At 40.5% G+C, this 22,991-nt stretch overlaps 3 protein-coding genes across 10 annotated transcripts in view; 2 read left to right on the forward strand and 1 right to left on the reverse strand.

Annotated features, from left to right (window-relative positions):
* The window catches only part of EIF2AK1 (eukaryotic translation initiation factor 2 alpha kinase 1), a 37,369-nt gene extending 31,384 nt beyond the window's left edge, over nucleotides 1-5,985 (forward strand). For both annotated transcript variants that reach the window (XM_004459705.4, XM_004459704.4), the window contains exons 12-15: nucleotides 966-1,080; nucleotides 1,290-1,372; nucleotides 3,419-3,652; nucleotides 4,949-5,985. In XM_004459705.4, the coding sequence (XP_004459762.1) occupies nucleotides 966-1,080; nucleotides 1,290-1,372; nucleotides 3,419-3,652; nucleotides 4,949-5,080 (564 nt within the window). In that variant the 3' untranslated portion in view covers nucleotides 5,081-5,985. The remainder of the gene's footprint in view (nucleotides 1-965; nucleotides 1,081-1,289; nucleotides 1,373-3,418; nucleotides 3,653-4,948) is intronic.
* AIMP2 (aminoacyl tRNA synthetase complex interacting multifunctional protein 2) lies at nucleotides 5,979-15,627 on the reverse strand. Of its 2 annotated transcripts, none has more exons than XM_058285776.2 (4): nucleotides 15,521-15,627; nucleotides 11,663-11,866; nucleotides 6,887-7,118; nucleotides 5,979-6,507 (listed from the first exon to the last, which is right to left on the reverse strand). In XM_058285776.2, exons 1-4 carry the CDS (start codon nucleotides 15,533-15,535, stop codon nucleotides 6,119-6,121), a joined length of 840 nt encoding a protein of 279 aa, XP_058141759.1. In that variant the 5' UTR covers nucleotides 15,536-15,627; the 3' UTR covers nucleotides 5,979-6,118. The 2 variants fall into 2 exon arrangements, with proteins under 2 accessions (XP_058141759.1, XP_058141758.1); XM_058285775.1 differs by having other exon boundaries at nucleotides 15,392-15,535.
* Nucleotides 15,628-15,657: 30 nt separating this feature from the next.
* PMS2 (PMS1 homolog 2, mismatch repair system component) overlaps nucleotides 15,658-22,991 on the forward strand; it is a 40,128-nt gene continuing 32,794 nt past the window's right edge. For 2 of the 6 annotated variants that reach the window (XM_012525612.3, XM_004459702.4), the window contains exons 1-5: nucleotides 15,735-15,901; nucleotides 17,645-17,784; nucleotides 18,458-18,544; nucleotides 18,826-18,928; nucleotides 19,681-19,864. In XM_012525612.3, coding sequence (XP_012381066.1) covers nucleotides 15,735-15,901; nucleotides 17,645-17,784; nucleotides 18,458-18,544; nucleotides 18,826-18,928; nucleotides 19,681-19,864 — 681 coding nt within the window. Of the gene's footprint in view, nucleotides 15,902-16,646; nucleotides 16,683-17,644; nucleotides 17,785-18,457; nucleotides 18,545-18,825; nucleotides 18,929-19,680; nucleotides 19,865-22,991 lie in introns of all 6 variants that reach the window. The other 4 variants (XM_071211138.1, XM_071211139.1, XM_058285773.2 and 1 more) reach the window with 4 other exon arrangements.

A 22,991-nucleotide genomic window follows, 5' to 3' on the forward strand; every position in this document is an offset into this window, starting at 1 on the left:
TTGGTTTGGGCAAATCAGGATTCAGAGAGAATCCAAGTCATTATGTCTCTTAAACTTTTCTATTCTAGATAATCTAGTAGGCAGGCCCCTGTCCTTGCTTTTTTCCTTTTAAAAAAAATTTTTTTTTGTCTGACTTATTGATGAGAATGGTAGTTTCAAAAGCTTTTTCTTGGGTGATTCTGATATATAGTCAGAGCTGACAAGAATTTTTGTTTAACGCATGCTGTAAATTAGTGGTTCTCAAATTTGGAATAACGTGGGGACTTTATTTTTTTCTTTATTTTCTTTTAAATGTTACATTAAAAAAATATGAGGTCCCCATATATCCCCCCACCCCGCCCACGCTACCCCTTCCCTATCAACAAACTCTTCCCTCATCGTGGCACATCCACTGCACTGGCGAGTACATTCTGGAGAACCACAGCAGCACATGGACAGTGGTCCACATTGTAGTCCACACTTTCCCCCAGTCCACCCAGTGGGCCATGACAGGACACACGACATCCAGCATCCATCCCTGCAGCACAACCCAGGATAACTCCAAATCCTGAAAATGCCCCCACACCATATCTTTTCTTTCCTCTCCCGACCATCAGCAGCCACTGTGGCCACCCTCTCCACATCACTACTACAATTTCTTCCCTTACTAATCACAGTCGTTCCCCAGCAGAACACCAGTAAATCCACTCTAATCCATACTCTATTCCTGGGGACTTTTAAATAACATATGTAACATTGTTGCCTGTATCCACCCCCAGAAATGATTGATTGCTCTGGGAAATAGCTTAGACACTGAGTTTCTGAAGCTCCCTGGTGCCTCTAATGTGTGGCTGAGTTTGAGAACCACGCTCTAATTTTTTCCTTTTGAGGGGGCAACTTGCTCCTGAATTGAAAATTCTTTTATTCACGTTTTTACTATTTGTTTTAAGAAAAGCAAGGAATTGACTTGTTCTGTTTGTTTACAGCCGAGAAATATTTTTCTTCATGGCCCTGATCAGCAAGTAAAAATAGGCGACTTTGGTCTGGCCTGCACAGACATCATACAGAAAAACGCAGACTGGACCAATGGAAATGGGAAGGGTAAGGGTTTTTTCATTTTTTGTTATTCTTTTTGCATTAAAAAAAAAAGACATGTTTGAACATGTTAGTATTAAAAAAGTGTCATAAAGAGTAAGCAAAGGTAAGCTCGAGACAAAAAGCATCCTTAGGAATGACATTGCTTGTTCCTAGTAAATGTTCTCTAATGTTGAGTGTTAACATTGTCTAATATTTGGCTCTCCAAATGATAGGAATACCAACACACACTTCCAGAGTGGGTACTTGTCTGTATGCTTCTCCTGAACAGTTGGAAGGATCAGAGTATGATGCCAAGGTAATATTTGTTACATTTTATCCTTTTACTGGACTTATTCTATAGTAGTAAATAAAAAGTATAACAGATGCAATAGAAGTTCCATATGTAGAGGTGTTTCAGGAGATAACTGTGTACTGGAGGTATCTCTTATATCAAACTGTCCCAAAAGATCTTTTCAGCTGAAGGGGGCTGCATTGCATTTTCGGCTGCTTTTCTATTTTTAAATCTTTGGGTGTTACAAAATATTTTCGAAATATGCTTTCCTTTTTTTTTTTTTTTAAGATTTCTTTCTCTCCCCTTCCCCCTCCCCCCAGTTGTCTGCTCTGTGTCCATTTGCTTTGTATTCTTTGTCCGCTTGTATTCTTGTCAGCGGCACTGGGAATCTGTGTCTCTTTTTGTTGCATCCTCTCGCTGCATCAGTTCTCCGTGTGTGCGGTGCCACTCCTGGCAGGCTGTGCTGTTTTTGCACAGCGCGGCTCTCCTTGCGCATGGGGCTCCCCTACACGGGGGACACCCTGCGTGACATGGCACTCCTTGCGAGCATCAGCACTACATGTGGGCTAGCTCACCACATGGGTCAGGAGGCCCTGGGGATTGAACCCTGGACCTCCCATATGGTAGGTGAACGCTTTATCAGTTGAGCCACGTCCGCTTCCCATGCTTGCTTTTTTTTTTTTCGATTTTATTTATTTTTCTCCCGTCCTCCCCCCCAGTTGTCTGCTTTGTGTGTCCATTCACTGTGTGTTCTTCTGTGACCGCTTCTATCTTTGTCAGCGACACTGGGAATCTGTATTTCTTTTTGTTGCATCATCTTGTTGTGTCACCTCTCCGTGTGTGCAGTGCCATTCTTGGGCAGGCTGCACTTTCTTTTGTGCTGGGCGGCTCTCCTTATGGGTGCACTCCTTGTGCATGGGGCTCCCCTACGTGGGGACACCTCTATGTGGCAGGGCACTCCTTGCGTGCATCAGCTGCGCTGGGCCAGCTTCACACGGGTAGAAGAGGCCTGGGGTTTGAACCTTGGACCTCCCATGTGGTAGGTGGACACCCTGTCCATTGGGCCAAGTCTGCTTCCCCAACGCTTTCCTTTTAAGATGTCACCTTTGACCATGGGAAGCTAGAATTCATGGAAACCTGTTTTCACCTGTTCATTCTTCTGTTTTCAAGCTTAGGTAAATAAATACTACAGAGAAGCTTGACATTATTGACTGACATGCTTTGAAATAGAGACAAGATACTGAAAAGTTTTAATGAGTTAAGAAACAAACATAGGGATGCAGATGTGGCTCATGTGATTGGGCTCCTGCCTACCACATGGGAGGTTCCTAGTTTGATTCCTGGTGCCTCCTAAAAAAAACAAGGAAGACAAACAGAAACAGCAAGTGCAAACAACGAGGGGATGAGGAGAGATTAATAAATCTTGAAAACAAAACAAAAAAACACAATCCATTGTTCCTTGAGAATGTTAAAATAAATCCTTTTTCAGAAGAATATCCTAGTGAATTTTGTTTTTGGTGAATCATTCAGCTTTTTAGTGATTAGGAAGGAGCTGCCAGATAAAACTGTGGCTGCCCCCAAAATGTCTAAAGAACTTTCTAGAAAGATTTTTGAGGGAAAGCAGCAAAGAGATGCAAAAACTTTGTTCAATAAGAAAGCTTTGTTATGAGGTGAGGCAGAGGTGCGACTGGCACAGGACCCAGTGACACTCCCGTAGTTGGTACTAGCACGTGCGCACTCACATTGCTTTCCTGATTGGGCCAGGCTGGATTCTTAGGGAGTGGTGAAGAGTTAGTTGTAAGGTAGTGCCTAGGGGGAGAGGGGGAATTATCCCTGCTCCTCACTTGACAATCCTTCTGCCCACAGATGGTCCTTTTCGGTATTAATTACTTCAGGGCAGTAGACTTGGCAGACATACTTGCCTCTGCAAGAGAGGAGCTCCCTTAGTTGGAGGTGAATATAAATCCTCATTCCTACAAATCCTTGTTTGAAAGGATGGTACATTCAAATGGAAATGTTATTCTACTTTATCTTTCATTACTCAATTATCTTTTTTTTTTCTTTTTCCAGTCAGATATGTATAGCTTGGGTGTTATTCTGCTAGAGCTCTTTCAGCCATTTGGAACAGAAATGGAGCGAGCAGACGTTTTAACAGGCTTAAGAACTGGTCAGATTCCTGAATCCCTCAGTAGAAGGTGTCCAGTACAAGCCAAGTATGTCCAGCACTTAACAAGAAAAAATTCATCCCAGAGACCATCTGCTGTTCAGCTGCTGCAAAGTGAACTTTTCCAAAATTCTGGAAATGTATGTAAATTTTTTTAATGGTGGAAAAATATGAAGCTTAGAAAAGAATTCGTTTAGATTATGAATCCTTTGTCATGAAGAAAGGTTGATCTTCGAATAAGGATTATAGAAACAAAATATTTAAGCCCGTTCTCAGAGTTCACTGAGTGTATCAATACTGAATTTAATATCAGTGGTGCACTTGTGTTCAGAGTCCAAGTAAGCAAGACGAGTCACTTCCAACTATCTACTCTAAAACCTGAAATTTAGGCTCTTTCTAGCTTTACCTTGCCAAGTCAGGGAAAAGGTTTTTTTCCTTTCCAATTACGGTATGTAACCATCTATAAACTGCTACAGAAGTATGGTTATTTACTAGTAAAAAGGGACACAGATTAAAAGGTAAAAGAGCAATATTCTGAGGAGAAGGTGGCACGAAGGTCTTAAGGACCCTTAAAAATGTCTATTAAAACATTAAGAAGCTTTTATTATCAATTATAAATGGGGAAATAGAAAAAAACTAAAACTTCAGTATGCTAGTTTAAAACATCAGAAACATTGAGAATTAGTGTTATCTGTAAAAAACTTTAGAGTGGTTTGAATTGTTTGCTACCGCCTTGTCATCATGTCAGCCTTGGCCAATTGCCACATTCCTTTCTAAGTGTGGAGCAGCTTCTTTAGACAATGTTTTATCTCCAAGGCTTTTTCAAGGTGAAGTTTAAAAAAAAAAAGGTTTAAGTTTTTTTTGTTGGTGTAACTTTCTTTGGGGCTGCTTCATCTTTCAGCTCAACCACTTTCTTCATTTACGTCCATGAGTTGCTTCAGGAATTCCCTTGTGCTGCATATCTGGAGTCTCTGAAAAGGCAGCAGCGTCAGCATTCCCGATTTACATTTGATTCAAATCTCACTTCCAGCATTATCACTTTTTGTCTGTTGCTGCACTTTCATATTTATTGGCGAATTCCCTCTCAGTTATCCATTTTTTAAAAATGTCACATGGGTTAATCACTGGGAAACAACAAGGTGACACAAGTATATACACTGTGCAGGCGACTTTGGTGACCAGTGACTGAGCAACTTTGGAAGAAGTGATGAGATTGGCCACTGGTCACAATGTGCATCAATTATTTAGTGATTTGTGGACTGAAGAGCTCAACACAATTGTCATTAATATGCTGTGAACCAAGCTTTCGGATGACTGGGTTATTTGATTAAACCATGATAACTGAAATTCATTCAAATTGCACCGTTGTAAAGAATGCCTGTATATTTATAAGGCAAGTAGCAATTTTAATGGAACTTACAATGTTTTCTTTACAGGTTAATCTTACCCTCCAGATGAAGGTAATAGAGCAAGAAAGAGAAATTGAAGAACTAAAGAAGCAGCTAAGCCTTCTTTCTCAGGACAAAGGGGTTAAGGATGACATAAAAGGCCGGGGCTTATCTGTCTAGCCTTAATTGGGCTATATAAATAATGGACTAAGAAAAGTTTCCATCTTTAAGCTAGTCAACTGGATTGTACAGTTACAAACTTTGTATTAGAGTATATATAATTCTTAATTTGTATTCAATAAGCCTGTTAAGACTTATTAAAATTAAGTTGCAATGTTACACTAAAACTGCTTTATCTTGAGGTAGTTCTTTTATTACTGAGCATTTTGAGCTCTTTTCCTCACACTTTTGTTGGATTCCCTCCCTACTTTACGATTACTGTCCACCCAGTCTCGGAAACTAAAATCTTAGACATCTTCAATTATTTCTCCTCTAAACGCGAGGCCTGTTGACCAATTCCTCCTTTAACAGGTCCTCCTGTAGAAATCAGAGTCTGTCCAGGTTCAGGCCTGCACTTGACTAGCTAGACTGCTGCCTTCTTGCAGCTGCCAGTCTTCTAGTGCAGATGGCTTTTCATACTGCTGCTGAAGTGAACTACCAAGGCATGACCAGTTCATGCCCCGGTCAGTAACTTGTGCCGGCTGTCCTGCCTCTTAACATTTCAACCTCTTAGCGTAATGTACAAGATCCAAACCATTTTTCTGTTCTTTCCACCCTCAACCTGACATCATTCCAAAGTGGTGTCATTTCAGAGCTTTGTACTTCTTGCCCCTCAAATGGTTTACTTTCAAACCAGCCCAACCATCCTTCCTGCCTCTGCCTCCCGCATTGTCCCCACAGTCCTTGGCCCATCATTACATATCTCGACTCTCTTGCCAAACCTGTACATTCCTCCAAGATAGTGGGCTCATGGCTGATAGATGCACTTTCGTGTTCTCTAAAAACGTTTTCACGTAATTGGCAATTGTCATGGTGTATTGCATATGATTTTGTTGAATTTTAAATAAAATTAAAGCCATAAATTACATGATGCTTTATTGTTACTTGACAATGGATCTAAATAAAAAGACTGGATTTCAGCACAAGTCCCTTTACCAATGGGCATGAAACAGCACCACTCTTTTAATTTCCAAACTCTTTAAAATCAGTTACTGAAATTCACTTAAGGAGTCTGAGGGCAGAGTTAAAAGGGGCAAGGTTTCCACAGGATTCCACCCACTTCTGCACGTTGGCTGGCACCGTTGCACTGGGACCCCCGATCTGCTGGAGCACGGACCACAGCACGATATCTGCTACCGAGAGTTCACTGCCAACGAGCCAGGGGCTTTGCCCGAGAGCAGCGTTCATGGAGCGGAAAACTGCAGCTTGTTCTTTGCTGCTCCCCTCTTTCAGCTGAAAAATAGCGATATCCACCCAGCTATCTATGAGGGTTAAGTTTACAGCATCATGTTTTTGCCCAAACAAAGAAAACAAAAACCGTGCAATGTTTCCTTCTCCTTCAATGGGACACATCATTTGGACACTGAACTTCATTTGAGTCTTTGGCACTGAAAGGAAAAACAAACACTGCATCATATTGTACTTACATAGTACTTGTACCATGTGGAATAATCATGAACTGATGACAAGGGAAAACATTTTCAAGAAGACGATCATGCTACTGGTGTGTCTCGTAAAATGTTTAATAAGAGGGATTAAATGCAAACTGTATGTTAGGAAAGTAACCATTTTGAGTATTTGATTACGCAATCCACTTTTAAAGGGGGGAGGGGCTTCAGGCCATCTTCTGTGCCTAAGGATTTGGAGGATAAGGACTAGAAACCAGGCCTCCGTCTCCTAGGCCAAGCACTTTCTGCCCTCATAATCACCCTGTTCGTGTGCATTTTGTTATAAGGTATGTAAGTCTAACCCATCCTCTCTACTTACCATTCTTCCAAATTAAAGTAAACCCCAACTGATACTCATGACGGGGCTGTTTTTTAGTCTGCTCTCCAAAGCACTTAAGAAGCTTTTCTGGCACACTCTTGACTGACGAGTGTGTGTGAACGGCGGACAGGACCCTGTAGTGGTCACAGAGCAGTCTGTGCAGCACCAGCAAGGAGAGTGGAGGCTCAGCTGGATTTGCATTGATCACGATGTCTTTCAGTGCTCCGTAATCCTGGGGGACAGGAGGAGGGAATGAAGCTATTAACAGCCATTTGAGTGTTTATAGCTATACCAGGTGCTGTTCTAAGACCTTAACCAGCGTGGTTTAATTGCTCCTCCAGGTCACGAAGAAAGTACTGTTATTATCCACACTTTACAGTTGAACAAACTCAAGTGAGTCCTAGGGAATTTAAATAACTTGTCCATAGTCACTCAACTCAGTGAGAAGTGGAGCCCGGATGTGTGCTGACTTCACTCCTTAACCCCTACAGTGCTGCCTACCAACAAATAAGGAGTTGACTTTGTTGCCAAATTAGTAAAACATTAGCCATGAAACTTGTATTTGTCCCATTTACCTTTGAGATAAACTTAAAAAAAAAATCACACATGCAATTATTCCATTTACAAAATCCTTCAGTATGTAACAAGATTTAGTTTCTACATCAATCTGTGTTCACCAATTCATGTGTTAATTAAAAAAGGGACTTGGTTCAAAACATTGGTGGTAAGCGGTGTTTTTAAAGTACCAAAACATGTGTCTCTTTACATGTAGACTTCCTTATTTATACACCTTCCCTCCTGATAATGAATGCAATTGATATAATACAATCAAGGTCAAATTCCTTGCCTTTCTATACAAAGCCTTGCCACTCCCAACCATGGCCTCAACTAAGCTGACTTCTTGGCAGTTTTCCTGAACATACCACATTACTTGACACTGTGCCTTCTGATAGATCAAAATTCACCTACACCACCACCTGCTCTGGGAGGCCTTCCCCCATCCTGAGAACTACACTATCACAGCTGTGTGTGCTGTCTGACTCGTCCCTGGAGGCCAGGTCAGGTGTCCTTTGACTGAGTCCTCAGTGCATGCAAATGTACTGGATGAAGGAGTGAACAAATGATTAAACAGAGTTACTGCATGACCCAGCAATTCCAGCCTAGATATATACCCAAGAGAAATGAAAATATATGCCCACACAGAAACTTGTTATGAATTTTTATAGTACCATTATTTTGAGCTAGAAGGTAGAAGCAATCCAAATGTCCATCAAGGGATGAATGGTAAACAAAATGTGGTATATCCATACAATGGAATATCTGGCCAGAAAAACCAGTGAGGTTTTAATACAGCCTACAGCATGGATGAACCTTAAAAACATGCTAAGTGAAAGAAGCCAATCACGAAAGGCCACATACTGTATGATTCCATTCATAGAAAAGTTCAAAATAGGAAAATAATATAGAAATCTATAGAAAGTAGATTAGTGGTTGCACATGGTGAAGAAGGGGATAGGAAGGTGATAGCTAAAGAATCAAGAGTTTCTCAGGGAAAAGCATGTGGCTCAACCAGTTGGGAGGTCAACCACGTGGGAGGGCCAAGTGCCTCCTAAAGAAGAGCAGACGCCACAGCCCGTGGGGAGCAGAGGTAGCTCAGGCAGTTGGACATTTATCTCCCATGTTGGAGGTTCTGGGTTCTGTTCCCAGTGCCTCCCCAGTGCCTCCTGGAGAAGGCAAGCAAACAATGAGCAGACAGGTGAGAGAACCCTCTGGGGGAGGGAGGGGATAAATAAAATAAAGTAAATACATCTTTTTAAAAAAATTTTAAAGTTTCTTAGGGCACATGCACATACTCAAGACAAGACCCAAGTACAGAAGGCAACAGGGAGGCTCCAAAACTTTAGCCTACAGCTATTCTCTAAATTCATTGTATGGATAAGCCCTGGAAAAAAGCACTCACAGAGGTCAATCTGCAAGGACAAAAAAGGCCTCTTTTCCACCTGTTATTGTTAGCATTTAAGGAAAGCTCTGTCACAATACTATCTGGATCAGAGGTTAAGGAACAGAAGCCTCAGAATCTAAATTCTCGCAAGATGTCCAGGTTTCAAGAAAAAGTTTACAAAACATTAAAAAACGGAAGCAATGGCTCAGGCAAAGAAGAAAATTAAGGCATTGGAAGTCATCAATGAGCTGGATCAGACCTGGGACATATCAGACAAAAGGCTGGGAAAAAAAAAAAAGGTCTTAAATTTACGCTCAAAGAGCTAAAGGAAAACACAAAGAACTAAAGAAAATTGGGGAAAACAATAGATGAACACAAGGAGAAATAGAAACTATGAGAAAGACCCAAACATAGCTGAAGACCAGAGTAACCGAAATTAAAAATTCCCTAGAAAAGTTCAACAACAAATCGCAGTCAGTAAGTGATTCAGTGAACTTGTAGATCAGACAAGTGAAAACATCTAGTCTAAGGAGCAGAATGAGGAAAGAAGAAAAGTGAACAGAGCCTGAGGGTCCTATGAGATACCAGCTAGGGTACCAACATATGCACTGAGAGTCCAAGGAGAAGAAAGAAAGGGACAGACAGGGAGAATATTCAAAGACATAATGGCTGAAAACTTACTAATTTAACAAAAAATATGACTATATACAGCTAATGTGCTCAACAAACTTGAAACAGGGTAAACCCAAATATAGTCATGTGGCATATAATCAAACTGTCAGATGCCAACAATAAAGAGCCACAAGAGAAGCAAGGTACCCCACACCAGAGAACTTCAAAAAGGTTTATGTGCTGGTTTCTCATTAGAAAACATGGAGGCAAGAAGTCAGTGGGAAGACCTAAAGTGCTGGCAGCAAAAAATTGCCAACCCAGAATGGAGTGATTAAGACATTTCCAGATGAACAAAAGGTGATGGACTTAGTCATCACTAGACCAGCCTTGTAAGAGATGCAAAAGAGAGTTCTACAGGTTGAAAGGAAGGGACAATAGAAAATAGAGCAAAGCTGCATGAAGAAATAAAGACCTCCAGTGAGGGTGACAACATAGGTAAATAAATATAAATGCCACTACTATTGTATTTTTGGTTTGTTACTCCACTTTTTACTCCCTACAGGATCAAAAAGGAAAATGCAGAAAATGTAATAATAAATCAGTGATTATGGACTTATAATTTGCGGTAAGAACATAATAAGGGTAGGGGTTTGGGGAGTATAGGAATAATTTCTGTATACTATTGAAGTTTAATTGATACCAAATGAGATTATTATAGATTTAGGATGTTAAATTTAAGCCCTATGGTAACTACAAAGACTGAAGAACATGCAAGCTCACAGAAACAGAAATTATCGAGTACAGGTTGCCAGGGTTGGGAGCAGGGAGAATGGGGAGTTAATGGAAAGTGGGTGTAGGGTTTCTGTTTGGGGAGATGGGGAGTTGCAGTTATGGAAGGTAGTGAGGATACTGTAATATTGTGAATGTGATTCTTCCCACTGAATGGTATGCTTGGGAGTGGCTGAGATGGGAAAGTTCACACTGTACATATGTGCCCACAATTAAAAAAAAAAAAGAAGCAACTAAAGAGACAATGACAATTAAATGCAATATATTCTCACCAAATGCAATGGATGTGTCATGATGATGGGGGAGAGTGTTACTGTGGGGGGAGTGGTGGGGTGGGGGCGGTGGGGGTGAATGAGGATGAGGTCATTTTTTGAATGTAATATTTTTTAAAAAAATGAATAAAAAATAAAAAATAAAAATAAATGCAATATATTATCCTGGATGGGATCTATCAAGGCAGGAGAAAATGCTCAAAAGGACATTATTGGGGGAGCAGGTATAGCTCAGCAGTTTGAGTGCCTGTTTCCCATGAATGAGGTCCCAGGTTCAACCTCCAGTACCTCCTAAAAAAGAAAAAAAAGGACATTATATGCCCAAGTAGAATTAACACTGCAAGTTTTATATCAGTGTTAAATTTCCTAAACTTGGTAACTGTACGTAAGGTGGTTACATAAGTGAATATCCCTGTTCTTAGGAAATGTACATGCAGTATTAAGTGTTCACGGAGCACGATGAATACAACCAATACTCAAGTGTTCAGAAAATGGACTGACTAAAAAATAGATGAATGGACACAGTGATATGGCAAATGTGGTAAAATGTTAGATATGGTGATCTGGGTATTTAGGGGAATAGGGGTATGTTGGGGTTCTCTGTATGGAATTTGTATTATTTTTAACTGTCCTGTTTAAGTCTGAAAGTATTTCAAAGTTAAAAGTTTTTTGATAATGGGGGGGGGGCAATGGGAGATTAGTAGGATTTGTGAGCCTGGACAGCCAAGACTCTGAAAATCAGGCTGCTCTCAAAGGGTCAGGGTTGACACTAGAACTGTCAAGAACCACTGAGCAAACTAGCCAGGTGTCCCCCTAGTACTTAGAGGCCATGGGAACCATGGCCCTGTCCAGCGTGCACCAGCCTCTACCAGGAACAGGAAGCTGCACCGCCCGACTTGTTTCTCTGATTCCTCTGTTCTTTTCCACCAGGTCTGAGGAAATCAGGAATCAGCTTTAGCACTTGCTTCCGCCTCATCAAACCCTGTGAAGAGGTTCTGTGCAAAGGTATAATCATTTAAGAGAAAGAAAAAAATAACCTGCCTCTTGCACCATGCCTATGAAAACTAGAAAATCAAGGCTATTTTTTCACACTAGCACAATCTTTTGGCTCTAACAACACCTGGTCACACTAACGTTTTTCAGCTTTCAAAATGAACTCACCTTTCCGAGAACTGAATTTAAGTCCAATGCAATTGTCATTAAGGCAGTGGGCTTGGCCTGGATTATGTTGGTTACGTCCAAGTCTGCATCTGGTGTTTGGATCATCTTGGAGAGACCATCAACTGCGGCTTTCAGCTCATACAACCGTTTTAAAATATCATCCTGGCGTGACTCAAGGGCTTCAAGAGATGGGCCAGACTCTTCCTAAATAAACCAACACCAAAGTGTTCATTTCTTCTCATACTTAAACAATGGTCTGTTTAAAATTCTTCATTTCTACTTTACTTCATGCATTTATAAAACCGCCCATCTTTTTTTTAAAAACAAACTGAAGTTGCAGAATCATCTATTTTTCCCCAAAAGTCCAATACGTCTTGCATACTGATCCAAAAATGCATTAAAACAAGAAAAAATCTTGAAACCAGTTTAAAACTGCATGATTCCTATTTCAGGAAATTTGGCTGAAATAAAGAACAAAGAGGTGTAGGAAATAATACAAATTGTTTTTCTTTAGTCTTAATATCAAACTAATTTAAAATACTTTTCTTAAATGAGTAGAAAAAGGAGCACAGAAAAGTAAAAAAGTTTCCTTTGACTTGTAAATATGTCCATGGGGTCAAATGATCAATTGCCCAAATCATTTTCGAGGCAGTACTGGCACTCTCATATCTTAAAATCATCTAGAACTTTTTCACTACTGAGAGAGATAACTTCATAAATAGAGAACACTTACACTCTCAATTCACTGAATTTTTGCATCCTTCTTGCCCAGTATAGTGTCTGGTACACAGTAAATGACCAATAGTATTTGCTGATGAATAAATCTCAAATCCCACTAAAGTTGCATTGTGCAATTCATTTCCAGATTTATGGGCTCCTACAGTAGATAATCCACTTTGAGTTGAGAGAATAAAAACTACATTAAGCATGAGAAAAATGTTCATAACTAGAAAGAATAGTGAAGAATATGACGATCTTGAGTTTATTATAAACATGTCCAAGGAGGAAACCATGATAATGCAAAAGAAATACTTGTTTACATTTGCATTCTGGTTAAGTTTCATCTTCTCAGGAACCTCAGTCACTCAACACAACACTCAGTCAATTACCAGGTGCTGTTAATTTCACCTCCTATACATTCCTCGCATCCACTGGCCTCTCAGCACATCTATCTCCACTGTCACAGACCTACTCCTAACCTTGTACCCACTCTGGTCCACCCCTCTAATCCATCTGTTAGGAAGGCAGCAACAGAATTTTAAAACCAAAACTCGGCTATGTCAGTTAGACACAGTTTTGTCTTCAAACTGTGGTAAGACAACAGTTATATGTCTTTTGGTTTCAAAAGAACCTAATCATCTCTCTTTCAATGGAGACAGAAAGCCATTACCACAAGTGAAGGATAGTAACAGCAAAACAGATCAGGAAAGTTACCTTTTAATTACCCATCTTCACGGACAGGAAGTCTCTTGAGCTGGAAAGCTAAGGTGTGCATTTGCAATCAACAGTGAAAGACTTGAGCAGGTACTTTACAAAAGAAGGACTGGTGTGGGACATGATTCCCAGGGATGAGCCTCCTTGGTGCCAAGGGATTACTACCAAGCACCAGCTGGTAATATAAATAGAAAAAGACCTTGAATAAAAGGGTCAACTTAGACCAGCAGAATATATCTCAGCCCACATGTAGGATCATGTGTTAAAAATTGCTTTTTGTCCTTGAATCAAAGAGGGAAATGGCAAAGACAAATGAGTTTATATGGCTAAGAGTCTTCAAAAAAGTCAGGCCATCAGAGGGGTCACGCTTACACACTCCTCAGGAGGACCCCAGAAACAGCCGAAGTGGATACAACCCCAGGTACTGGTTTTCCTGAGGGCTACAGAGACCCACAGGGACATGTTTATGGCAGATAGCTCTGGAGTTCAGTACCATGTCAGTGGGCACTACTTTGGAATTTGTGTCCCTGAGTGTGATGGAGTTGGACTCAGATGTGACCTTTCTACACATGCCTCTTCTGTCAGTTTTACTGAACTTTTGGTTAGTGCTAAGGGTTGGTGTATACTCAAGAGACTTGAATCTCTGGACTATCACGTGGCAGCTGGGTCCTGAGCCTCTCAGCAGAGTTGCAACTCCTACTCTCTGGTTCGTTGGATTTACGCAGGTCAGCTAACAAGAAGGTGAAGATGGTCAACCACCACACCAGGGAACTGAGAGTGCCTACAACTGTAAGCAGGAGTACTGCATCCATCATCCATGTGTAATCTAAGTCCCCTCTCAATATAGAGGTGGAGTGGACATCACCATCCCAGGGCCCACAGACTGCAGGAATAACATATGGATTAGAGCGGACTTACTGATATTCTACTATAAAACCATTGTGACTACTAATAGAAGAAATTATATCATTGACAGGGAGAAAGTGGCCACAGTAGTTGCTGAGGGCAGGGAGTGGGAAGAAGAGATGTGATGAGGGGGCATTTTTGGGACTTTGAGTTGTCCTAAATGATATTGCAGGGTCAGATGCTGGACAGCATATATCCTACCATAAATGTACTGGGACGTGGTGCAGCAGTGCTCCAAAATGTGTTTGCTGAGAGCGATGAGTGTGCCACAATGATGGGGGAGGTTGTTGGTGTGGGAGGAGTAGGGTGGGGGGATGGGGGGTATACAGGAACCTCCTATGTTTTTTATAATGTAACCTTTTTTGTGATGTATGTATCCTCAAAAAATACAATTTATAAAAATGATGGGGTGGGGGATGGGGGGTGAGTTATATGGGTACCTCTTTTTTTAATGTAATTTTCTATGTGATCTATTAACTTTAATTTAAAAATGTTATTTAAAAAAAAAAATAGAATTACATTAGGATACCACAGCAGCTTTGGGGAGGGTGCTTGCATCAGAAATTCTTATATATACTACTAATGAAATCATAAACTGGCATAACCACTTTCGTAAACAATTTATGCAAAGTTGAAGACAAATATGCCCACTGAGTCCCCTATTCTTGCACATATATCCACCCGTACAAGAATATTCACAGCAGAATTATTTATTACAGCACAATGTGGAAAACAACCTTATGTCTACTAGCAGCAGAAGGGATAAATAAGTGGTGGTACAGTCATGCGGATGGAACACCATACTGGAAGTGAACATTTGTTACATGCAATATCATTCTTAAAATCTTAATGTCTAGGAAAATAAGCCAGACACAAGAGCACACACACTGATTCCACTTATATTTTCAAGACCAAGCAGGACTATATATATCGTTTAGGGATCCAAACCTAAGGGATAAAATCAGAGAAAAGCAAGGATATAATTATCATAAAAGGAAGGATAGTGGCGGTCTCTAAGGGGGCTGCAGAGGTTGTAACAGGGAGGGGTGGGGCGCGTTAGGGGTGCTGATGATGTCGGGTGTTTTGACCTTGGGTGGTACTATCGCTGGGACTCGTTTGTAACTGCTCAAAATGAGCATGTGTTATTCACTTTTCTATGGGTAGAACATTGTAATAAAAGAGTTTAAGTAGCCTAAAACTAAGAAAAAAAACTACAGATCGAAGAAGCCGCCAGTTCCAGGGTTCCCCTCGCAGCCGGGACTCGAACCGTCGAGACCTGACGCCATCCCTGCCGATCGGCGGCGGCGGCGGCGGAGGCCCCCGGGGCGCATGCGCAGGCGCGGGAGGGGCTAGGGAGGGGCTAGGGCGGGGCGCGGCGCACGCTCGTACCTGCACGTGGCCTACCGGGCCCGAGTTAGGCGCGGGGCCGCCGCTCCTGCCGTGCACGTTAGGGAGCCGGTACATGCAGGTCGGAAGCTCTACACGGAGAGATGCGCCGCCCCCGTGATATGGTTTTACCTGGTACATCGGCATTGCGGGACCCCAAGGAGGGAAGGTGGCCCGTGAGGAGCGCGCACGCACAGAAGCCGTCAAAGGCCACGACCGACTGCCGCCTCCCGGCTCGCGACCCTCCTGCGGGATTTCGGGAAAGTGCAGTCCGTGCACCTTGATTGGCCTAGGCCCTCTCTCATCACGGACGCAACCTTTGATCCAACCAATCAGCGAGAAGGGGATGAGGGAAGCGTTTCCCTTCCCACCAGGAAGGGGTGGGGCTCAGGAGCGGCAGCAGCCAATGGGCATTCGGGAGGCGGGGCCTTCGGGAGAGCGGCGGCGGGAATTCTCCAGCTGTCCGGGAGGCGGGCCGCGCTCTGGATCCATGGAACGTGTGGAGGAGCCGAGGTGAGCCGGGCCGCCAGTCTCCTCCTTCCCTGCCGCCCCGGCGAATTCCCCGCCTTCCATCCCCCGGGAAAGGAGGGGGAAGTGACCGAGGCGCTCGGCGAGCTCTCGGCGCGGAGGCCCCGAGCAGGCCCCGAGTCCGGCCCTGTGGCCTAGTGTCACCCGGGTGCCCTTGCGCGTTTGGCCCTTTGGCGTTCCCGTCGGAGCCCTGCTCCTGTCCATGGTGCTGTGGGCGTAGGAATTGGGGACTTTGAGGGGTTGAACTCCACCCGCTCCCAGGCGGCCTCTGCCCAGACGTCGTTCACAAGTCCGTGGGCTTGATTCCCGGAGCAGGAACTCCAAAGAGATTGAAATCAGGTCTTTTTTACCTTGTTTCTTCCTCTTTCGCTTTCGAGGTTAACTTTTCTTGGGTTTCAAGACACGTGCTAATTTGCACGGTCGCACATTTTTTGAAAATTGAAGTGATTGTATATCTCTTTGAATATGTAATTTCTGGTTAGTTAAGTTACACCGAATTCCGGGTAGCATATGGAATGCTCTGTTGAATTCAGTTTCAGATTGGTGAACACACATTCGCCACCTGTGGTTAAATGTGCAACTCCAGTCTTTTTAAGTATCGGGAATGAACCTTTTAGCCTGTGGTGTGTTGCCAAATACACTCAGTTTTAGAGCTCCTGCACATTGAGGACAAACGAGAATTGTTTGCAAGGTCAAATGATGACTGAAGATGTTTGTTCGTTTATTTCAGAAAGGTGTATTGAAGGTCTGCTCTATGTTACATGCGGTGGGTAATAACCAAAGATTTCTGTCCAGGGAACCTCCAGTGTTCTGTTACATGCATGTTATTAACTAAGCCATTTAGTAGAAATTGTTGAATTAACATATACAATACATTCTTTAAATAAAAATTTATCCAGTAGGTACTGTATCAAGAAGGATGAATAGGAGTTTGCCGGGTAGATGAGGAGGAGGGGAGTAGTGCCGCCGTAGGGACCTGCATAGTCAAGGCCCAGTGTCTAAAATAACTTCTGATATTCAGAAAACAGTCGTTTACTGTGACTAGAGGGGCAACTTGGAAAAGGATAAATTGAGACTGAACGAGGACTGGATTTTAAACTTCCTACGGTACACAGTGGCACACTAGTAAGTTTTTAAGCAGAATATTAATTTGACCAGATTTGTGATTGAGAAGGATAATCCTGGTGAATTGGATTAGGGAGGAAGTGGAGACAAACCAGTTAGAAAACTTAAAGCAGGGACATCAAGAACTTTGAAGTCTTTTGCTAAGGCAGCAACAGACTTGATTTGAATGGGGATTCAGAAGCAGCTACTGGGAATAGTTACGCACTTGGCACCCAGCTTCCAAGATGGTTTTGACATGAACCCTGAATTTCCCATCCTACTTGGTTTTTCAAATTGTGTGGGAAATGTTGTTTTCCCTTTTCAAGAAAGAACATCCTATTGTTGAAAAAGATGATTGACTGGTATTTGAAGAGATACAAGGGATCTCCAGATCTCCATTTGGATCCCTCTATAGTTAGATTTTAAGTATCTTTTAGATTTGAAGTATCTGTTCACCAGTATTTTTTGACAGATGTTTAAGGACTAGAACAACATTCATGAAAATGATGACTAGATTTGCTAATATAAAAAACTAAAACTACTAACAGTTGAAACCACAGTTAAAATCAGCATGAAAATATATGACTTGATACTTACTTTGTTTTTCATAACTGATTTCTTTAGCATAGAACTTGCTAAGGCCATCAAACCCATTGATCGGAAGTCAGTCCATCAGATTTGTTCTGGGCAAGTGGTTCTGAGTCTAAGTACTGCTGTGAAAGAATTGGTAGAAAATAGTGTGGATGCTGGTGCCACTAATATTGGTAAGTTTGTGAGAACCTGAAACCACAAGAAATAATCAGCTTATGCTGTTTTTTTTTTCAAGAAATATTTGTTAGTGTAATAGGACAGTGAAGTTCAGTATATCAGTAAATTATTATTTTTTAAAAATTAAATTTAGCACCTATTATGTGCCTAGCACTTAGCTAAGTGATCATAATCATAGTAGCAGTTGACTTTTATTGCGCTCTTACTGTGTGCTAGGTAGGCATTGTACTAAGAACTACAGATGGGATGCTTTATTTAATCTGCAGATAGGAATTATTATGATCATTATTATTGTCTCCATGTTACAGATGAGGAAATTAAGGAACAGAGAATTTACTGTTTTTGAGATTATATAGCTAGTAAAATTTGATCCCATGAAATCTGATTCCAGAACCTGTCCTCTTTATTGACTGTGTTAAAATTATTCCTTTTGAAAGAAAGAGGGAGAGGGAGGGAGGGAAGGAGGGAGGAAGGAAGGAAACCAAAATTACTTCATCTGGGCTTGTAAATAGCCAAAAAGTATTTAAAAATAAAACAATATGGCAATAGTATGCTTAAGTTAAAGTACAGTTATAACTCTTATGTGTATTAAATAGAGTATACATAATGTGAATGTCAAGGCTTTATATGGGTCAATTCTTTGAGAAATAGATATTTTAAACTTTTTAGATTTAAGGCTTAAAGACTATGGGGTGGATCTCATCGAAGTTTCAGACAATGGATGCGGGGTAGAAGAAGAAAACTTTGAAGGCTTAAGTAAGTTGAATTTTTCGAACTATTTTTATTTATTTATTTATAAAGAAGAATTGGGATATGAACCCAGGACCTCATACATGGGAAGCAGGAGCTTAACCACTGAGCTACACCCACTCCCCCTGACTATTTTTAAATATTTGGTCAAAGTATCTCAGAATTAAGTAACGTGATCTTAGAAAACACAGATACTGCTTTTAAAATTTATTACTAGGTATTACATATATATTCATTTATATGTCACTTTAGATATTTTAGGTCTAATTTTACATCTTTTTTTTCAGCTCTGAAACATCATACATCTAAGATTCAAGAGTTTGCTGATCTCACACATGTTGAAACCTTTGGCTTTCGGGGGGAAGCTTTGAGTTCACTTTGTGCACTGAGGTGATGCAATCTTTTTATTGATAGACTTGACCCCTCATAAAAATCTCTCTGAAAATCAGAAGTATTAGTAGAATCATTATTGTGTATACTTTTTAATCTGAAGACTGAATTTCTAAGTTCTGAATTCTGTTTTTTCTTACTACCAATCTTAAGTAATATTCCTGAAATGTAAGTTCCAGTGAAGCAAACAGTATTGTAAAAAAATTATTACCCTTATTAAAGCAGTCACTTTTCAATTAAAAAATACATAGGTAATAAATTATAGGTACCATTTGTTTTAATTTGTTTTCAAATTTTAGGAAAAAAATTAACCTGAGCAATTATTTAAGTTTACTCAACAGAGTCCAAATTTTTGTAAGTAATTTTTATGTGCATGAACTATAATATCTTTTGAGTTCTTTTTAAAACTTTGGTTAACATTAATAATGAAATTGAGAAATCTTTATTTAAGAATAAGTAAATCGTGAGATCCTTTTTTATTTTGCAGTTCCACAACAACAACAAAAATATCAAAAATTTTTATCAAAACAAAGTGTTTGCAGAGCTCTTTGTCTCATTATCTAGTAAGTGCCAAACATATTTATGATGCTTCTGCCCCCATTTAAACCTTCTTCATTATCTCAGAGGGTGGATCGTCTGGTCATTTTTTTGTTAAGAGTTTTTGAGAGAAAGAAAAATGAGAAAATGAGTATGTGAGGTCCAACCTCTGTGGGTCTCTAAATGAACATACTGTGCCGTGTATTCTTTTACAGTGATGTCACTATATCTACTTGTCACAAGTCTGCAAAGGTTGGGAAGCGATTGGTGTTTGATCACAATGGGAAGATTGTTCTTAAAAGCCCCTATCCACGACCAAGAGGAACGACGGTCAGTGTGCAGCAGTTATTTTATACGCTACCCGTGCGCCATAAGGAATTTCAAAAAAATATTAAAAAGGTACAGTAAATTGCAACTTTCATGAGTCTTGAGGTGTAATAAACATGTACTAAAATTTCTGCTAAAGTGGTTACTCTTCAGTTGATCCTCTTCCCTTAATTTTTTGAGAAGTACTTAGTTTATTCCCATCAAAGACAACTTTAGGATGATTTTTTCTTTTCTTTCTTCCTTCCTTTCTTTCATTAACTGTAGTCCATAGTTTATCTTAAGGCTCCCTGTTTGTGTTGTACGTTACTCTGATAGTTTTTTTAAAAATTTGTTCTGGTAGCACATATACAATCTAAAATTTCCCCCTTTGACCACATTCAAATATGTAATACAGTTGTGGTAATTACATTTACAATGTTGTGCTACCATTACCACCATCCATTACCAAAACTTACTATCACCCCAAACAGAAATTCTGTACCTTTAGCATCAAGTCCCCGTTCCCTGTTCCCACTCTGATCCCTGGAAACCTGTATTCTAGTAACTGACTCCATGAATTTACTTACTCTAGTCATTTCATATTAGATCAAATAATATTTGACCTTCTGTATCTGGCTTATTTCACTCAACATGGTATCTTCAAGGTTCATTCATGTTGTAGCATGTATCAGAACTTCATTCCTATTTATGGCTGAATAATATGCCATTGTATGTCTATGCCACATTTTGAGTGTGCATTCATTGGTTATGGACACCACTTTTTGGTAATGCTGAATAATGCTGCTGTGTACATTCGTGTGAAAGTCTCTGTTCAAGTCCCTGCTTTCAGTTCTTTTGGGTATATGCCTAGAAATGCGATTACCGGGTCATAAGATTTTATACTTTCTGAGGAACTACCAAACTGTCTTCCACAGTAGCCTTACCATTTTATATTCCCCGCACCCCAACAATGAATGAGTGTTCCTTTTTCTCCACATCCTCTCTTACACTTATTTTCCTTTTTTTAATTTTAATTTTTATTAGTACCTATTCTAGTGGGTATGAAACAATACCATTATGGTTTTGATATGTATTTTCCTGGTGGCCAGTGATGTTGCGCGTATTTTCTTATGCTTATTGGCCATCTCTATATCTTATTTGGAGAAATGTCTGTTCAATTCTTTTGCCCATTTTTTCTTACCTGGGTTATCTTTTTGTTTAGTTTCTTTATATAGCCTGGATATTAAACCCTTATTGGATATGAGGTTTCCAAATAATTTCTCCATTCTATAGATTGTCTTTTTATGTTCACAATGATGTCCTTTGATGTACAAAAGTTTTAAATTTTGCTCAAGTCCCACTTATTTTTTCTTTTGTTGCTAGAGGTTTTGCTATAAAGTTGTAGAAACTGTTGCCTTACACAAGGTCCTGTTTTTATCTAGGATTTTTATAGTTTTGGTTCTTATATTTAGGTCTGTGATCCATTTTGAGTTGATTTTTGTTTATGGTGTTAGGTATAGGACTATTTTCATTCTTTGCATATGGATATCGAGTTTTCCCAGAATCATTTGTTGAAGAGAGTATTCTTTCCCCATTGAGTGGACTTGGCACCCTTGTTGAAAATCAGCTGGCAGGGAACAGATATAGTTCAAGTGGTTGACTACCTGCTTCGCATGTATGAGGTCCTGGATTCTACCCCCAGTGCCTCCTAGAAACGAAAAAGGCAAACAAAGGAAAAAAACAACTTAGGGGCACCCATGTAGCTCAGTGGTTGAGTGCCAGCTTTCCACATACCAGGTCGTGGGTTCAATCCCTGGCCCCAGTACCTAAAAAAAAATTAACTGGCCATAGATGTGAGGGTTTATTTTTGAATTCTCAATTCTATTCCATTGGTCTTTTTTGTTGTCCTTATGCCAATACCACACTATTTCGTTTGTTGTATCTTTGTAGTAAGTTTATTTATTTATTTCTCCCCCCTCCCTCCATTTTCTGCTCTCTATGTTCATTCACTGTGTATTCTTCTGTGTCTGCTCATATTCTCATTGGGCAGCTCTGGGAACTGATCCTGGAACCTTCCAGAATGGGAGAGAGGCGATCATTCCCTTGTGCCACTTCAGCTCCCTGGTCTACTGCAGCTCTTATTGTCTCTCCTCTGTGTCTCTTTTTTTGTTGTTGTTGCTGCATCTTGCTCTGTCAGCTCTCCGCGTTGGCCAGCACTGCTGCGTGGGGCTGCGTGGGGCAGCACTCCATGTGGGCCAGCTTGCTACACAGGCCAGCTTGCCTTCACCGGGAGGCCCAGGTATCAAACCCTGGACCTCCTATATGGTAGACGGGAGCTCAGTTGCTTGAGCCATATCTGTTTCCCTGTAATGAGTTTTGAAATTGAGAAATAAGAGTCTTATAACTTTTTAAAATGGTTTTGGCAATTGGGTCCCCTTGTCATTCCATATGAATTTGATGATTGTGCTTCCATTTCTGTAAAAAAGACTGCTGGAATTTAAAAAAAATATATATATATATATCGTTTTATTACAGAAACTGTGCACTTACAAAAAATCATACACGTGTAGAATTCCCATACAATAACCCTTCACCAATACACCACACTATTGTGGGACATTTATTACAGATTATGAGATAATATCAACAGACTGTTACCATTAACGGATGGTCCTTAGTATACATTTGGCATATTTTTTTCCTACTCCCCTATTCTTAACAGAGTACATCTTTGGCATTGATGCAAGAATATTATAGTATGGCTGTTAACAATGGTCCATAGATTAAATTAATTGTATTTTTCCCATGCTTCTCCATGTTTCCACCACCCTGAATAGTGACATACATCTCTTCTAGTTCACAGAAGGACATTCTTGAATTTGTACTATTAACCACAATTCTTATCCACTTCTGGGTTCATTGTGTTATTCAGTCCCTTGATTATTCTCTAGCTTTCTTTCGATTGACATTTACATCTCTAGATTGCCCTTTTCAGCCACAGTCTCATTTATAAACCAAGGAGTCCTGGAATTTTGATTGGGATTGCATTTAATTTGTGAATTGTTTTGGGTGGAATTGACATTATAACAATATCTAGTCTTGCAATCCATGAACACAGACTGTCCTTCCATTTATTGTGGTCTTCTTTACTCTCTTTTAGCAGCGTTTTGTAGTTTTCAGTGTTTATCTCCTTAATAGCCTTGGTTAAATTTATTCCTAG

This window comes from Dasypus novemcinctus, chromosome 23 (assembly GCF_030445035.2).
Source record: "Dasypus novemcinctus isolate mDasNov1 chromosome 23, mDasNov1.1.hap2, whole genome shotgun sequence".
Taxonomy (NCBI): domain Eukaryota; kingdom Metazoa; phylum Chordata; class Mammalia; order Cingulata; family Dasypodidae; genus Dasypus; species Dasypus novemcinctus.

Coding starts and splice junctions, on each gene's coding strand:
- AIMP2 (XM_058285775.1), bottom strand. CDS start 15,535: ATGCCGATGTACCAGGTAAAACCATATCACGGGGGCGGCGCATCTCTC. Junction 7,119..11,662: donor TAAATTCAGTTCTCGGAAAG/GTGAGTTCATTT, acceptor CCTGTCCCCCAG/GATTACGGAGCACTGAAAGA. Junction 6,508..6,886: donor TACTTTAATTTGGAAGAATG/GTAAGTAGAGAG, acceptor TTTTCCTTTCAG/TGCCAAAGACTCAAATGAAG.